This window comes from Petromyzon marinus, chromosome 34, assembly GCF_048934315.1.
Source record: "Petromyzon marinus isolate PM22_M1 ecotype Great Lakes invasive population chromosome 34, UKy_Petmar_22M1.pri1.0, whole genome shotgun sequence".
Lineage (NCBI taxonomy): Eukaryota > Metazoa > Chordata > Hyperoartia > Petromyzontiformes > Petromyzontidae > Petromyzon > Petromyzon marinus.
The window spans coordinates 6,773,446-6,786,552 of NC_133700.1; the positions used below are offsets into that span (position 1 = coordinate 6,773,446).

General features: G+C 44.2%; 1 protein-coding gene across 1 annotated transcript in view; it reads left to right on the forward strand.

Annotated features, from left to right (window-relative positions):
* Positions 1 to 13,107, forward strand: part of LOC116948639 (zinc finger E-box-binding homeobox 2-like) — a 100,455-nt gene that overhangs the window by 64,399 nt on the left and 22,949 nt on the right. The window contains exons 2-6 of the mRNA XM_032965523.2: positions 1,540 to 1,875; positions 4,956 to 5,027; positions 8,721 to 8,909; positions 11,048 to 11,307; positions 11,961 to 12,069. Coding sequence (XP_032821414.2) covers positions 1,540 to 1,875; positions 4,956 to 5,027; positions 8,721 to 8,909; positions 11,048 to 11,307; positions 11,961 to 12,069 — 966 coding nt within the window. The remainder of the gene's footprint in view (positions 1 to 1,539; positions 1,876 to 4,955; positions 5,028 to 8,720; positions 8,910 to 11,047; positions 11,308 to 11,960; positions 12,070 to 13,107) is intronic.

A 13,107-nucleotide genomic window follows, 5' to 3' on the forward strand; every position in this document is an offset into this window, starting at 1 on the left:
TGGTACGATAATATAGGATTATTATGGACAGCTGTAACCTTGTACTTTAGTGGTCGTGCCTTGCGCCAATAATCCATACTCCGGGCCAGCCTACCAGCGTTGCGGACAATATTAAGTGAGAATTTAAGCCGTGAATATGGAACAAGGTAAAGTTCCATGGATTGGCCGCCTCAGCCATTTCAGTGCTTTATAAATCTCATACAGGGTCACATATCCTCACATCACAATGTAGATGCCCTCTTTCCTTCCATTCCGGCCAGCAATGAGAACCATGAATTCTTACTGGCCGAACGACGCCGTTTTGCTATCGATGCCATTCAGTGGACATTGGCGTCGACTCCATCTTCATGAATTGCTCGTGGAGACTCTTAGGCCAAGATCCAAAAATGTGGACTCGTGTTACCAAGGCTTAAGATCAGGTCCCCTTTGTGTTGGGTATTATTGGAAGTGGTGAAAATGTTTAAAAAAAAAAGGTGCAGCCCTGTAATTGCTTGCTCAAGCCACTGCTCCCCTCTTAGAGGGAGCTTTAGAGGGCCTTGCTTTTACCTACTCTTCCACGCAAGGCAGATAGATGTCTTGGAAGAGGCAAGAGTACCCACACTTGACACCACCGCACTCGACCTGCCAACCAGCTAACGGCAAGTGCACCCATTTATACCGCTGGGTGGACAGAGGCGGTGGAGATTCAGGATAACTTGCATCATTGTTTCAACTGCCGCGTCCATTGTGCTAACCATCACACCATGGCAGCATTGACACGATAAAAAATAAACAATACTATGATAATTCAAGTTGGCAGGAGGAAGCTGAATTATTTGCATACTTGGCTGACTTGTGCACGCAAGAGATTTACTTTGTGTTGTTGTGGAAAGGTAATTTCCACCAATAATTGGAACACACAAAAAAAACCCCAGAGCAGCATTGTTTTTTATTTTAAACCCCCCCAAAAAAACATTTTCTACAAATATTTGTTGATCTTTTTTGACAAAAAATGTGGTGGAAAAGCGGCTTTTTTCCACTAACAAAGTAACGGAGCCCTTCTTGAAAGAAGTCCGTCAACGTTTGTGACACGTCACTCTCAGCCGCGTCCCTTTTTTTCCCGGAATACCGAGCCACCTCGTCGGCCGGTCCGTGCTTGAGAACAGAAAGTGGGTAACTTTTTACATTTCAAACATATTTTGTGGACGTTACGGCGAACGCATCGGTTTGCGAGCGCTACGGATCGAAAAATAAGTGAAGCCAACACTGTCATGCAGTGATATTATCTGTCACGAAATATGTATTTAGTTGCCATAACTGTATGGATGTATAATGCCATTAAAAAAACTAAAAAAAACCTACACGCATTCTCATTGCATTCAATGGAAGTAACTTTAATTAACACGGGGCTTTGTTTGAGATGTTGGGTCAATTTTTTGACGGCTAAAGAAGAACAAAACCCAGCTGAGAACACGTGGCCTACCATTTTTGTTGCACGTCACGTTCGAAATAAATCGATGCCTTACGCTTTTAAAACGTTTTTTCGTCATTATTTCACAGCAATGATGCATTTCGAAAACGGGACCGGCGGTCCTCTTCCTCGGCAGTCAGTCGAGGAGGAGGGGGAGGAGGAGGAGGAGGAGGATGAGGAAAACCGGATCTCCGCCCAAGAACTGGACTGCTTATTCCAGGATCCGCTCGACGGGCAATCCAGCCCGGACCTTACAGGTGGCGAGAGCCCCACGGGCGAGATGCAGGACAACGGATGCGACGGGGAGGAGGAGGAGGAGGAAGACGACGACGACTGCGGGAACGACCACGAAGCCAGCGAGAAGGAAGGCAACTACTCAGCCTGGGCGGAGGCAGCGAAAGAGTTAATATCCCCAACGGAGCCTGGTAAGACATCCTTAATTGGCTGTGTAATTAATGTAATGGTGCACGCTTTTCAAAACACTGCTTAATACTTGCTGGGGGGGGAGGGGGAAAAATTACATTCTATATATAATCATCTATTATCTCCATCTCTAACACATGGACCTGATATAACACCATAATGATGTGTTGTTAAACTTTCCTCCTTGTCACTCACTGGCACGCCACTTCCAGTGTTTCGAGTGCCGTTGTTAATGCCTCGCGCACATCGTTAAAGATACATATTAACAAAAATTGCTTGGTCATAATTAATGTAATGTTCTGTAAATGAATTTTAAGGCTTTAAATTAAGTTGATTTAGGGGGATTGTTTTCCTTTATTTTGTCCAATTACGTTCAAAGTGACACGTTCGGAATAACGTGCGTTAAATAAAAAAAATAATAACTTCTCCTAATTTGCACGAGGTTTAACCCGAGAAGGGCCTGACTCCTGAAAAACACCAATCTTTTCTCAGCACGTTTTACATTTTTTTTTCTTTATTTCTTTATCCGCACCATCGGCGTCCGCCAAATCCACCGTTTGCTCTCGATGCACCGTCTATAACCGGTGGCTCGCCACCGCCGCCCGGCACCATGACCCAGTGCGAGCCGTGCACAATCCGCACCGGCACAAATTTTTGAAGGACTACCCCCCCACCCCCCCACTCCCACCGCTTACCACTGGCCCAGCCTGTGGTCGCGCTTATGGAAGATTGTATCGGGCGCCGTCTCCTATATTTAAAGCAACACGTCCGACTAACCTTTTTTTTTTACAGTTAGCCACCAGCGCAGACGCAGGGGAGCCATCAGCACCGTTGTGTAACAGTGCCCAGTGTTCACGAGGCCGGTTAAGCCGTGGGTAAAAAAAAGGAGAAAGCCGTGGAGGGGCGCTTTGGTGCGTGGACCGGCCCCCCTCTCTCTCTGTGTGTGAAGTCTCTTCACCGCGTGGGGGGCAGGTGGACGCGACTCAAATAGCGGTAATGGGCGAAAAGCTACAGGTGTATTAAAATGCCGTGCTGCGTCGGATTATTTTTGATAAGCCTTGTCTTAAAAATGTATAAGAATGCGAACGTTTAAGACGGTGTGAGCCGAGCGTTTGACAGTAATTGTTGCATGTTGTTTTTTAATTATTATCTGAGCATCTGGAAAACTTACGTTTTGAGCAAACCGCTGTTTTTTTAAGTAGCAGAAGCGATTTATTACTTAGAATATACCATTTTATTTCTGTCACACCGACGCATAATTATTTTAGATTAAAAATAAAATTCTATCTGCCTACCACACACGTATTTACTTGGCATGTAAATGATGTGTCGATTCATAGATTGAAAACCTGTATTACTTTATTTAATTTGTCGTGTCATGTTATGAGACCAACGTGCCCGATTGGAACCATTGTGGATCACGTTAAGGAATTCGTATTTTACCAGGTAAGGTCCACTGAGTTGTACAACTCTTTTTCAGAAGCGACCTGGCCACAAATGATCGCTCAACGAAGTGGCCTATCACGTGGCACCACTCGTTGAACTAAACTATTTGTATTACCCATGGATGTGGATATCATAGAGCTACATCTGAAAACCCCTTTCAATTGCCTTCGAAGTCCACGCAGTAGAGGGCAGCATTTCTTATGTAATTTTAAGTGGGTGGCTCAGATGTCAGAGAATTGAGCCAGCACCACTGCCATTAATAACAAGCAGATTAAAGTTTTATTTAAAGCTTTCGTGACTGCAGGGATTCATATTCTTGGTTCTTTCGGTAAAGTCACGTAGAAGGAAACAATAAATAATAAAAAATATAAAACAATACAATTCTCACGACGTTTCGACTGCAACACAAGCAACCATCATCAGGTGTGAAAACCACACCATCATCAGGTGTGAAACCACACCTGATGATGGTTGCTTGTGTTGCAGTAGAAACGTCGTGAAAATTGTATTGTTTTATATTTGTATTATTTTATTGTTTCCCTTCTACGTGACTTTACCGAAAGAACCAAGAATAACAAGCAGGTTCTTCGGTGTAGCGAATTGATGGTCTCGGCCCAATCATCAGTGATTGAAATATAAAACCGTCGTGTTAAGCTTGGTTTTTAACTTAATTTCGCTCAATCTCAGCCCTGAAACTTAAACATTCTTTGCAAGGCATAACAAAGGTTTCAGTCCTCGTGTGGATAGAGAAATCTATCGGAGTGACCTCAGAAGTAATTCTGTGATGTCATCGTCTGGGTCATTCTCTGACACAATGATGCACTGCTAGCTGCAGAGTTTTCCCGAATGGAATTTTATTTCTCGAATGCGAGCATATTTAGAATAAAATTAAGACAAAAGCAAAAAGGATATCAAACGAAGTCTTACTTCACCAATACACGCATCAAGTTGCCCGTGTGAGAATCGACACTTTATGATTTATAGCAATTTAAACGCAGACGTTACATTGAAGACAATAGCACGAATACAACACAGATACAAATGATACAGGACACACAACAAACAATATAAATAAGATGGAAAAAAACCGAGATTATTGAGTCAAATCGCCAGTCTGAACCATGCCGAGTTTGGAGGGGAGGGGGGCGAAGGGGAAGGGGAGAGGAGGGAGAGATGGTGAATCATTATATGCCTAATGTCTACACTGTATTACGGAGTGCATATGTATCGGTGTACACGTTCTGTCTATGTCAAGCCGATATAATTCCTTGTAAAGCATCGGTTTTCCAAACAGCGTACGTACAAGGAATGGTCTTTTCCCCGTTTTGTACACTCTTTGTAACGTAACAAATGGCGATAAGTTACACATCTGGAAATGCTGGGGCCAGACCACTGGCACACAATCGCCCATTCTTGCAAATTAGGCCACATGTAATTAATTTCCACATGTAATTAATTTCCACGTTAATACTAATAATAATGTATAATTATTAACATTAACCTGTCCAAGCATTATCCCTGCTCCGCTTCCAAGATCTGGCGAGCTCTCGGGGGGGCGCGTTCCAGGTGACGTGGGTCATTGGCGTAGAACAGCGTACGAAGATTGAAGGTGATCGTGGCTGTTTTGTGTTTTCAGTCACAATGAAAGTGGACAGACCCATGCTGTGTGCTACTGCTGCCCTTGGATCCGACGTGGGAAGTGAGTCTGGTGAGTATTGCAATATTAGGGTGGGGTATTTTATCCGGGTTTATTTTCCACTGAATTTATACTTTCGTTAGACATTTTCCAGTCAAATGTTTCTTGTGCTGAGCAAGAGACTTTTTTTGCGATATAATCTTAATATCAAGTGTATAACACGAAGGTTTTCGCGACCAATGTTATCCATAATAGAGGTTTTTGGGTTAGATCGCGTAAATGTAAATGTGTCGTTAAACCCGCCACCACCCGACACAGCCAACTAGTAAGGTTTGTCACGTAAACAAAACGTGCCAATTAGTTACTAGTACAGCACACCGGTGCGTTGGAGAGTAAATACACATTTACAATCTGAATACGACGTTTCGCCAGTAATTACAACGAGCATTATCAGGCAACAGCCAGAGTTGTGAAGAAATCCTCCTATTTCGGTCTTTAAATCCTCTTGTTTCGCTCTATATTATTATTAATATCAAGATCCAGGCATCATATGTTGTGACCTGATAGAGAGCTAATACAACCGTGTTAATTTCTTTCATTTAGCACCACCTGAGGTTGTTTTGAAAGCATTGGTAGTGGGTGAAAATTATTATCTTGGTCGGGGGGGGGGGGTGGAGGGTGGCTGAAATTATGTTTTCATAATTAAATAAAAACACCCCACAATGGCAAAAAGTTACATACTATGAACAACTTCGTCTGAAAAGTGCAATTTTTTTCCTGAAAAGTGCAAGGTCACCATGAGTAAGAGCACGTGGGCAGACTGCCGCGGTCTGTCGACCCGTGCCCTCGGGGCCGGTGCAGTCGCCGCCTCCTCAGAAGCTTAGCGCGTTGGAGCCTGGGTAGTGCTCGGGTGGGTCACCGGTGGCATGCGTCGTGGAACCGATGTAGTAGGACGTGGTGGGTGGCAGTACAGTTCCGCATTCTCCCCCCCCCCCACTTGCACAAAAAGCTGCACTGACCAGCGTGGTGAGGTACGGTCAAATAGTCCCTCATGCGGTAGTGGATCGGCAGATGGGGCTTCACGTGGACAAGCACACGCTGAAATTAATCCTTAATTTTCCAATGGACAATCACCGCACGATTCCATGTAGAGCAATGCTTTGTGTGTTTAACGGAGGCATAAACACGCACTCATAGACATTAGTAAAAAACGAATTTAAAAAAAAACGTCTTAGCGTAAAAAGGAAGCTATTTGTCGAGGGCTAGAAACGTATGTTTGAAAGATATGTTGTTGTACTGGCAACATTTGTATCGTTAAATAATTTGACCAAAAAAAAGAAACATTTTTTTCTCGGTGTCAGCACGAAAGAGGAAGTGAACTGCTGATGCGTTTGACCCCACGGCGAGCAGGCCAAATGTTTATAGTGTACCGTGGGTGCAGAGCCATACACGGCAAGGCCCCCCTTTTTTACATGAGCAAGCTGTTTCTGCTCCAGTAATTATCCCCTGACACTCAAAAGATACTCACCACATAAAGCCACAATTTCTCATTTTTGTCTACAAAAAACAATAGTTCTTGTTTACACAGGTTCTGCTAAATTCTCCCTCAACATTGTTTCCTCTGCCCGCCCAACGTCCAACATCCACCGACGTCTTCAGAGAACGCAGCGATCGTGTTTTTGTTCGACCAAGGATCGCTATTTTTTTTTACGTTCTGCGCTGTTGTGTCGAACCAACTGAAAACAGCTGGGCATCCTACAGGGATTCAAAAGGGGGGAAAACACACAACTATGTGCTTTATACGCTACTCTGGAACATTTTTGTTTAAATGAGTTGGGGGTTTTTTTTACGCGTTCTCAACCCCGCTAGTTTTCTTCTCGTCCAAAATTAAACAAAAATTGTTTGGGTGATACGCAGAGGTGGCAGCGGTGCAGAAGCACAAATAACAAAAAAACCTCAAAACATTTGCATACTTTTGATTTAAAGCTTTCGTGACTGCAGGGATTCATATTCTTCTACGTGACTTTACCGAAAGAACCAGGAATATATTTGCATACCTGTCAACCCCTTATCAGTGCCCTACTTTATTACAGACCAATTCATACCTTATTGGTCACCCCGTTCCATTATAAATCTCAACGTTCATCCTACAAAGACTCATCACCAGGGAGAAACACAAACAAATATAATTTTTTTCTGCCCCTATTGAAACGGCCGTATGCCGTATGGACCTGAAAACTAAATTTCCCTGTACAAAAATATGTCTACACTGTATGGGTTGACAGGTATACATTCATATTCTTGGTTCTTTCGGTAAAGTCACGTAGAAGGAAAACAATAAAAAATATAAAACATTCGTCAGTAACGCTGCCCTAGCAGGGAATAATATGTAAATATATAATAGTTGATGTTTTTGGTGATGGCCATTCTGCAAATGGCCCCTTAATCACGGCGGAGAGATCAAATAAAACTACCTCTCCTATGAAGCATAAGAATAAGGGCCATTTGCCTGAAATGTCACCCGTTATATATATTTTTCCCCTCATTTAGGGCCATGCGGCGCTATTGACAAGTGCGTTCTCGGCCATTGGTCTCGTCAAGGCACTCTCGAAAAACTCTTCGTGTTTTGTATGTATTGGGATTGGTAATGTACAGTTAAAATTGAACGTCGTTATAAAGTACGCATCGTAAACATCCACGCTAACTTTCAGAAATTATAACGTGGCTGATCTTCCGCAGTCACAAGCTCAGCTAAACGCGTGGTTTTTGTGTTTTCCTTTTGAATAGATTTCTTGCAAACAAAAAAAAACACGAGAACTAATGTTCCCTAAATTAGAACTTCTGCATACTTTGATTGCTCTCGATTCAAACCGATGCCAAGTTTTTGCTAAATGCGAAGCACTCCACCAAATGACGACCAAGAGTAAAATAGTGCAACGCTCAAACGATAGGTTTCCATTTTTATTAATTTGAGCAGAAAGGGCCCAGTGAGCTGCTGGGCCCTTTCTCATGGGCGTCCCGCGACGGTGAAGTCATTACACAGTACAACAAAGACAAATATCCCACATATAGACTTAACAGATTGTTGGGGCAAGTGCTGTTAGCTTGTAGCACCTATGAATACCGTGGGAGCGGCCAGCACCACGCCCAAACGCCTTTGTTTCCCCCAGTGGCGAGGTTTACACACTTCACCGGGTATTCATCTGTGGCTGAGTCGACCTAGGGGAGGTCCAGGACCAGTTCAGATAATCGTCACTGGTGTTGGCCGTGAGCGGGAATCGAACTCGGCTCCCCAGGTTCATAGCGCAGCGTAGCGCTGACCGCTCCACTATTGCTCCCCTAGTACAGATCTTAGAGACACAAGCATGGTAACATAGGTCGTGATACGAAACAGCAAGTAACGGTATTTGCTTCACATACGTAATCATGATTGATTTAACTTGTGTAGGTTCTCGCAGTTGTGCTGCACGTCTATCCGATGCATTTTCGGGTTGTGCCGCATTTTGTTCATTGCGGTGTACGAAAAATTAATCTGCCGAGGAAGCTTCCGGCACGTGCAGTGAAACGTCGGACGTCGTGCCAAAATACATGTGGTGCAACCACATGTATTTTTGTGGTGCAACCACATGTATTTTTCATACGCTCCCAACGCGACGTTTTCTTTGACGCTTCTCCCTCCGGGCGTTTCTTGTACGTATGTTGAACTTCTTTCGTACTGTACGTAGCCAACCTTGCTAATCGGGGGTGCTGCTTAATCCCTTGCAGGTGACGGAAGCGTGAGCAAGCTTGAGGACTTCTTTGGCAAGGGAAAGGTGGAGGGAGACGAGAGGCACGCCGAGACCATGACGGCCTTCTTTCGGCAGCGGGATACAGTGGCGGCAGTGATGTGCGCCAAGGAGCTCGAGTTTTCGCTACGAAACGGAACACCTGAAACGAGCAGCACTGAGGAGCATGGTAACGCAACAGGGCTTGCCACAAGCCCAACGAAACACATTACTCATTGTCCTCCATTTAGAACAAAAATGCAATACTTCTTTTTTTTTTGGTTGCGCAGCATCTTTTAGATGTCATTGTAAACACCAATGCCATCGTCGTTATTATAATATGAATTACTTCTTACAGGTTGTGTTACGAGTAGGCATCGATTCGTTGATTGAAATGGATTATGCATGGCATCTGTCCATGATTAAGCCAGGTTTGTCAAGTGGAATGAGTCGATGGTCTATGATATTTGGAATGGCAAGATTTGGCGGAATGCAAACTCAACTAAAACTGACCAAAGCAAGTTTCTTCTATGAGCCACAGCGAGAAAAATCAGAGCAATCAGAGCGGACAGAAATGTTTTGCTGTACGATGCAATATAATCAGTTGACATCACTTGCAGGCCCGTTTCTATAAACTCCTGGGTGAAGGCCTCCCCACACCATGTCAATCTGACTATACTTCACCAGTCCTGCTCATCCCTTTCACCAACCCACAATGAACAGGAATAAACACAATTGAGAATAGAAAATGGGTGTTACATGTGAGTGACCTGTGTTTGGGATGAAGCAAATTTGAGCGTGGAAAAAAAACAACTGACCGCATATTTAACATTTCAACAACAAAGTATACATACGTTGCTCCATTCCTGCCTTTTATATATTCTACACCGCTTTGCGATAGGTAATTAGAGAAGCCTCCCTTTTGTAATGGTAATGCAGGTAAACCACATCTTATGAACTTGGCAGAGTTGTACATGCAAAAATGGTTTTGTTTACTCCAATCATTTTAGTTCCATTTAGTTCCATTTATTTGGTATAGCCCTGTGAGCCATTCGGCTCTTGAATCGGGTGCAACCGCAACAAACAAAAAACAAAAACATGAACAAGAAAAACATCTTAAAGTGACTATGTGACTGTGCAAACAGAAAATCCAGGAAAAAACATCAAAATATTCCTGAAAAAGCACCGTACACCAACGCTGTGTGCAAAAATCCCAGTGGGATGCAAGTCAAACAACAATAACAACCACAAGACAACTTAGATTAAGGCCAAAAACATGGCCAAACCAAAAAAGGTTTTCGAAATCACCAAAATAAAGCCAAGCTGTTGAGCATTTAGCTGTCAACATGTTGGGTCTGTACAGATCGCAGATGACAGGCTAACTCTGATAAAAGCTTGCCTTGTCCTCTTTTATGATGAGTATCTTCGAATAAAGTTAAAACTCTACGGTTTGTGGATGTATATTTAGATTTTTTTTCAAACAAAAATCCTTTTCCGTTCTGGCATTATTTTAGCCCCTCTATTTTCAAGATGGCGGCTCATATTCTGCCATTTTGGAAATTCAGTTTTTTTTGTCAAAACTTATAAACCAATACATGGCGTAAAAAAAAGTTACCCTTACACAAATTACAAGGTGGATATGTCAAAATCGACCTGCAGTATCCTTCAGAAACTTGATTGTCCACTTAGTTTTTCTTCACAGTTAATGTCTCCAATATGAGTTTGTTCCTCCATCCATCTGATAATGTTTTTGTCTCAGTGTAATTCCGAGTAATCACTATGTCCGTAATTAAATGTTACAAAAACACAAGTAATTTACTCCAGAAATATAGTCATGAATAACACATTTCCACAACACATGATCATCATTGTCATCAGCCAAGGTCAATAAACCGCTGGGTGAATGCCTCCCCATGCCCTATCCATTTCTAACGATCCTGCGACACGACAATTCACCTGGCACTCACGCAGGAGATGATTTCATCATTAAATCTCAGTGGTCAACATGACATCCTGTTTTGGTGCATTCTAGGATTACCGCCTGTCTGGCATAGATCAGGATTTGACCCAGACAGTCCAGGAATTGGCATCTGTGTTTGGATGGCAGGAATTTATTGGCGCCAAGATCCGGCACCAGTATCGCGTTGAACTTTGTCGCAGTGCACTGTACAGTTTTCGGTAATAGACCTCGACCGAACGAGAAACGTGTCCGGGTTTGGTCCACGGTGGAAATGGTGGCAACCACAAACCGCATTCCCTCGCTTGGGACATCCAAAGCAGCTAAGCCTCCCTCTCCGCGTGCGTTGCTCGCGCTTTGGTGTGCGACAGACGCGTCCGTCGTGGGGGTGCCGGACTCCTTCGCTCAGCTGCTGTCGTGCCCCTTCTGCGAACGGGGCTACCGCCGTCTCACTTCCCTCAAGGAGCACATCCGCAGCCGGCACGAGGCCGGGGCCCTCCTGGGGCCCGGAGGGCCCGGCGGTTCGGGAGGTCCCGGCTCCCTCACGTGCCAGACCTGCGGCTGCTCCTTTGTCTACCGATCGCAGCTGGAGCGACACCTGGCATCATCCCACGGGTCTCCCCGCGAACAGGTACTCCCTCGCTCAGGTGCACTTGAACGGTACTTACTCCCACGGGTCTCCCCATGAGCAGGTACTCACTCGTTCAGGTACCACTTGTAACCACAGAGACGTAGTTATATAGTATTACTATAATAATGTACAGGCCTGTGTTGAAGCCACCGCTGGAATGAAGGCCTTCTGTCCCCGTGTGGCTTACAAAGGTTACTTGACCATTCTTCACCACGCTAGTCAGTGCAGGTTTACAGAATTATGCACATTTACACGTACAGCCCCATTTGTCAGTCCACTGCTAGATTAAGGGAGCCCTATGCAGAGTCGGCTGTGAGGGTCCCTTGACCATAACCTCACCACGCTAATGAGGGTATGTGAGTTTTTCAAGTGGTTGCGCTGAGGACCATCGCCAATTGAACTCACCACTGATGCCAGCCGTGTAGGGCAATTGAAGCCATAAGCCACCAGGTTCAAAAGCACGGCGCACGAACCACTGCACCACCACTCGAGGTTATCGGGTTTAATTCCCGTACACATACAGAGACATGAGTGTGGATGCCTTAGGTTTTCACCGCACGCACGTGAGCCTCAGAGAACCAGGCCCGAGAGATGTTACGCACCACGATTATTTGTCGTCGCCGCTATAGTTCACCTGCCTCTGTCCCCTGCAGGCTCAGGCGTGGGCCCAGAATGTTGCCAACCGGAAGTTCAAATGTTCCGAGTGCGGGAAGGCCTTCAAGTACAAACACCACCTGAAGGAACACCTGCGGATTCACAGTGGTACGTTTCACCCCTCCATCGCCATCGAAGTCCGCCCTCTGTTTCCCTCCACCATAGCCCCCGCCGTTGCTTTTGCTGGATTCCTGTGTGGGTGCTCTTTCTGCGGACGTGATCATCCCAGAGCAGTTTGTGTTCCTCGGCAATTTCAAGGAACCACAAAAATCGCAAACATGTCTTAGTTTGGCACTTTAATTTTCAGCCATATCAAAAGGCCAATAAACACATCATGTATATAAAAACGTCTCAGGCATATCCATGAACATTAAGAATCTTACTTCACTTTGCTACCTTGAGTTTAGTTTTGGGCACATCCACTGAATCTCAATAATTCTAAACAAGTTTTCTTTGTGGGTCCTTACAAGTGTTGTCACCTCTGAGGTATCAACAACCGGGACATACCATGGGACAAAATATAATCTCACAATTACTAGAAGAGAGGAGAACTACATGTAAATGGATTGTCTCAAGTCATACTTTATTTAAGAATATGTTTTTCCCCTTTTTTATGGCAACAAAACTGAAACCATTTTACGAGGAATCATGTCTGCATTAACCACAATACTTCTGGTCAGAATGCAAATAAAAAACATACTATGATAATATATGCATGGTCCTTGAAACTGATTGGTCCACACCAGAGACAGCTTTCTTTTGAGCCTCGTCTCAAACGGTGTTAGACCATGCAACTGACAAAAACATGGCTTTTAATGTCCAGCGAAGGTCGTTGCAGATTTCCAAGGACAAGTCCGTCTCTATCTTTCATCGATGCGAGGGTTGCCAATGAGCTGGACCATCCTATGGGGCACAAAGCTCTGTCATTCGGTAGTTCTTGTGAGTTTCCTGGCCCATACTACACTATAAAAACGATAACCTTTTAATTTTACGAGGTAAGGCCCACTGAGCTATATACACTAGCTTTTTTCAGAAGCGATCTGATCACAAATGATAGCTCAACGAAGTGGCTTATTACGTGTACATTTATAGCAGCCAAATACTCTAAGCGCATGTTTTTTAAATTTGGAGGAAAAACCGGAGGAC